General features: G+C 29.5%; 1 protein-coding gene across 3 annotated transcripts; it reads left to right on the forward strand.

The window, feature by feature from the left end:
- The first annotated feature begins 558 nt into the window (after positions 1-558).
- On the forward strand, positions 559-3,170 carry LOC133789530 (L10-interacting MYB domain-containing protein). 3 transcript variants are annotated; one of them, XM_062227359.1, is made up of 5 exons: positions 559-723; positions 967-1,314; positions 1,412-1,505; positions 1,852-2,363; positions 2,513-3,170. In XM_062227359.1, the coding sequence occupies exons 2-5, from the start codon at positions 979-981 to the stop codon at positions 3,017-3,019; spliced, it is 1,449 nt and encodes a 482-aa protein (XP_062083343.1). In that variant the 5' UTR covers positions 559-723; positions 967-978; the 3' UTR covers positions 3,020-3,170. The 3 variants fall into 3 exon arrangements, with proteins under 3 accessions (XP_062083343.1, XP_062083348.1, XP_062083352.1); XM_062227364.1 differs by having other exon boundaries at positions 569-723; positions 970-1,314; XM_062227368.1 differs by lacking the exon at positions 559-723 and having other exon boundaries at positions 744-1,314.
- Positions 3,171-5,079: the final 1,909 nt, after the last annotated feature.

Raw genomic sequence — 5,079 nt, forward strand, 5'->3', positions numbered from 1 at the left:
AAATTTTAAAAATAATGATTTTAATTAAATTAAAATAAAAAATGTGCTATAAATTAAAAATTAAAATTAAACCTAAATTAATAAGAAATCTGATTAATAAAACCAAAATCACATTAAAAAAACTTAAAATTCCTAAGATCTCTACAAATTACATAAAATATTAATTTTCGCTAAAAAATTACATTTTTACGGTCAAACTTTTTTTTTCTTTCAATTTTACAGTTTTAAGGAATTTTGTTTTTACATTTTTACGGTTTTGTCTTTTTTCTTTTTTTGTGTTGTTTTAATGTTGTTTTTAGGATTTTTTTTTGTTGATATTTAGTTGGTCCAGTAAGCAGTAAGTTGTTTTCAAATTGTTTTTAATTATTTTTCCTAAAAATGTATTTTTTATAATTATAAAATTTTAAAAATTATATTTTTGAAAACTTGTATTTTAAATATATATATATATATATATTGAAGAAAAAGTCTTAAAAAACTATAGCTCTTGCAGTAACTACCTCAAAATTAGTGCACAAACTTAAATTGGGCCATAAAATTGGCCCATCTATCTTCTACTGTACTTCTAGTTTCCAAACAATTTTTGTGGGAGTTTATTAGGGTTAGGGTAGTGTTCTAAGCACGGAGCAGTGCCCACCTTATCCAGGAAAACCTTATCCCCGAACTTTCAGAAATCGCAGTACACCAAAACCCAGTTCCAGATCTTCCGTGTTCGATTTAAAGGTTCGTTTTTCAATTTATTTAATTGTTTTTTTTTTTTGAAAAAAGTACTCCCCTTTTATTTGTTTCTCGTTATCATAGCTATCTTTCTCCACATATGAGCTTGTCCGTTGATAATAAGTCCATTCCTCTTTCTGGGTTCTCTTTATTTTGTATTTTTAACGTGCATGTTTGTTACTTTGGTTCTTTTGGATGGAGAAAAACAAAAAATAATCAAATGGGTATCTTTGTTTTCTGATGGTTTAGTAGAAATAAGTCATGGGTGTTCGTTCCCGTGGTGGTAATGATCGACTGAGAACAGTTTGGACCCCTGAAATGGATCGGTATTTCATCGATCTCATGTTGGAGCAGGTCAACAAAGGGAATAAATTTGATGACCATTTGTTCAGCAAACGAGCATGGAAGCACATGGCTTTCTTGTTCAATTTAAAGTTTAAGTTTCAGTACGAGAAAGATGTTCTTAAGAATAGGCATAAAACGTTAAGGAATCTGTATAAGGCTGTAAAGAATCTCCTTGACCAGAGAGGCTTTAGCTGGGATGAAACTCGCCAAATGGTTACTGCAGAAAACAATGTTTGGGATGAGTATATTAAGGTCCAAATAACTAACTTTAAACTATCTCACTCTTTGATAATTGTTTTCCCTTATCTTAAGCAATTGTGGAGGCTTATGGATCGGCATTGCGTTGCAGGCACACCCAGATTCTCGTTCGTTTAGAATAAAAACCATTCCTTATTACAGTGATTTGTGTACGATATACAGAGATGCAGCCCCTGAACCAGCAGGTAACCAAAGTGTTATTTTAGACCAATTGGGAAATGAGCTGTAGTTGGTAGTTGTTATTCAAGTTGTTACTTTCTGTTACTAGGACCTTTATATATAGAGGATAGACCATCTCCCATTGCAAATATTGTGCTATATTTGGCACTTATAGAGCACATGCCAAATTTGTCACAATTTTTGGCACACCCAGCTATATTTTAGTAATGCATCATTAATTTGACACAGAAATGTGCATATTGAATAACAAGAGCTAAGTATCAGTTTTCATTCCTCTCTTTCTTCTCTGTTCTTTTTATGATGAACTAGGCTAGAAATGAGAATGAGTTGTTAATGATGATGGATAATTAGGTGACAGCGTGCTAGAGGGATCTTTGCTTTCGAGTGATAAATTAGCTATCGTAGTTACACAGCCAAGTGAAGTTGGGGATGGGGACACACTGGCTCTTCATGATATCATGATTGATGAAGATTATGGAATAACTATATCTGAAAAAGATGGTGAACTTGATGTTCCCCAACAGGCTATGGTGAGTTCGAAAGGAACCACATTGAATAATCGAACAAGAACTTATTGGCAGCCACCTATGGACCGGTATTTCATTGACCTCATGTTAGAACAGGTGCAGAAAGGCAGCAGGATTGATGGTGTATTCCGAAAACAGGCATGGATGGAGATGATTGCATTGTTCAATTCCAAGTTTGGAATTAACTATGACATGGATGTTCTTAAAAATCGGTACAAGACTTTGAGAAGACAGTTTAATGTTATCAAGAATCTACTTGATTTGGATGGTTTTGTTTGGGATGAAACTCGCCAAATGGTGACTGCTGATGACTCTGTTTGGCAAGATTATATCAAGGTATGCGTTCTCATTTGGTTCTCTCATATTAAATTTCACCTGTCAATGTAAATTATAGATTTATAGCTTTCATTTGTGTAAAAAAGAATACAGTAAGGATTGGCAAAACAATGAAGATGTATAAGAGTGTCTTGAATGATAATATGCAGGCTCATACGGATGCTAGACAGTTCATGACCAGGCCTGTTCCTTATTATAAAGATTTGTGTGTGATATGTGATCCAAGTTCTGATGAAAAAGAGAGCTCTTCTGGTCAAGGGTTGGAGCAACAAAATGATCAAGACACCAGGTCTCCAGCTACATCAGTTTCAAACGGTGTAAATGTCATTGGTGATGTTAAGAACAAACGTCAACTAGAGTCTTCCCTTCCTCAATCGAAAAGATTTCGGGAAAAAGATGAAGGAATGGCTAGTGCTTTTCGTGAGATGGCGACTGCAGTTTCTTCTCTGTCAGAAAATAAGAACACTGAAGAGAACTACTCCATACCGATAGAGACCGTGATAGAAGCAGTGCAAGCTTTGCCGGATATGGATGAAGAGCTTGTGTTGGATGCGTGTGATTTACTAGAGGATGAGAAAAAGGCCAAAACTTTCATGGCATTAGATGTTAAGTTACGTAAAAAATGGTTGTTGAGAAAACTTAGGCCACAAGCATAGTCATTTTAAGTGCTGTAGTCGAATTTTGTTTTGGTACATGGGTTACTCGAGTGAATTAGCCATCTTAGAGAGTTAGAGGTGGCTCATGAAAGAAACGTGTATGTATGCTTTTTCATTTATTAACATTATTAATAGAAGTGATTCAAATAAAGCTTGAAGAGTAAAGAGTAAAGATTTTCATTAATAAGCAAAGAAGCTACATAGAAAGCTTGAAAATGATAAGGTAGAAGTAGCCACACATAACTAAGGCGGTTGCTTTCAGAAAAAAAACGGTATAATAAATGTGTTTGGTAACGTAAATAGTTAGAAAATAGCTTATTGAATAATTGATTTAGAAGTTAGAGTTGAAAGCTAAAATTTAGTTTTTGAAAAAAATTATAAAATAAATGTGTTTTTTTTATCTAAATATATATGCTTATTTATTATATATTAACCTAAATTAAAATATTTAAAATAAATTAATATGATAATAACATAATCAATATTTGAATCTTAATTATTTTTATTTTGTTCTAAAAATATTTTTTATATTTATTAGATATTTTTAAATATTTTTTTATTTTGGTAATTTTATATTAACAAAACACATTGATATAAAGATTTATTAAAATGTTTAATATATAAATGATTATACATTATAATATTATTTTTGCATCTCATAGTATTTTTAAATTATAATTTATCAAAAATATTTTAATTTCATGCTTTAGAAAAAAAAATTAAAAACATAAAAAGTGAGAGTTTTGTATAACTTAATTTTTACATATTTGTGATTATATCATGACTAGATTATTATCCTATGATAATTATAATTAGAATTTTAGTAAGAGTGACTAATTATAATATATATATATACAACTATAAGTGTGTATTATATAATATAATATTTTTGTTGATATCACTTTATTAGTGCCTTCTCAAAAATATATTTTAATTTTAACATATTTAAATAGATACAATGTTAATATTGAAATTTATTTAGTATGTATGAATTTATTTTAATAAAATAAAAAAATATAACATTTATATTGGTCTTGATATTTAATAACACTTCAATTATATAGTTTACCAAATACTCTACTATAGTTTTTTCAACTCATGACACTTTAATATTTATAATTTACCAAATACTCAGCAACTTTTCCCCACAGTACAACTGCAGTTGTTTTTCTCCACGGTACAGCTACAACTGTTTTTCCCCACAGCACAATTGTACCAAACTAGCCCTAAGTAAAGTGAACCGTACAAAGTACAACATAATAGTTTGCATGAATTACTTGGAAAGACAAAATAGATTGCCTATGAATTCATACAAACAAAAACAAAATATTAGAATAAATTATTAATTTAACTATGTTTCAAATAGCAAATCATCAAGCCATATTTATAAATAAAAAATCTTAAATTACTTAAACATAAAATATATGAAATAAGAAATGTTCCTTGTTTAAAAAAAATGAAAAGAAAAATTACATAATTCACCCGAAATTATTATTATTTTTTAACTAAGCTCGTCAAGGAAAACAAATCTCGACCATCCAAGATCTCTTTCATTTGTTTAGATTTTTTTTTGTTGTTGTAATAATTGGATGCATATCGAGTTGTTTTTGTAATATAATTATTTCTTTAAATGTTGTATGTAGTAATCCATAATTAATTATGTAAATGTTAGTTATAAAAATATATTTTTTAGTTACATAATTAATTATCTAAATTTTTGTTACAAAAATATATATTTCTAGTTAAGAACTAGTTATTAAATGTACATTTTTCATATGAGGACGGGCTCGTGGGGACCTGCCTCATTAGAGGGCGGCGAATCCCCATCTAAATGGAGAACGGAGTGGGAACAAATATAATTTCCAATCCTCGAATATTAAATGGAACGGAGGTTGGGATGACACTCCTTGTCCAAAGGAGACACGTTTAAATTATTATATATTTTGGTAATATTTTATATCTTTATTTATGTGTTATTGTAATATATTAGTAACTTTTATAATATTTTAAATTTTATTTGAAATAAAGTTTATTATTTTAAATCATAAATATTGTATAAT

This window comes from Humulus lupulus, chromosome 1 (genome assembly GCF_963169125.1).
Source record: "Humulus lupulus chromosome 1, drHumLupu1.1, whole genome shotgun sequence".
NCBI lineage: Eukaryota > Viridiplantae > Streptophyta > Magnoliopsida > Rosales > Cannabaceae > Humulus > Humulus lupulus.

Coding starts and splice junctions, on each gene's coding strand:
- LOC133789530 (XM_062227359.1), top strand. CDS start 979: ATGGGTGTTCGTTCCCGTGGTGGTAATGATCGACTGAGAACAGTTTGG. Junction 1,506..1,851: donor TGCAGCCCCTGAACCAGCAG/GTAACCAAAGTG, acceptor ATGGATAATTAG/GTGACAGCGTGCTAGAGGGA. Junction 2,364..2,512: donor TTTGGCAAGATTATATCAAG/GTATGCGTTCTC, acceptor GATAATATGCAG/GCTCATACGGATGCTAGACA.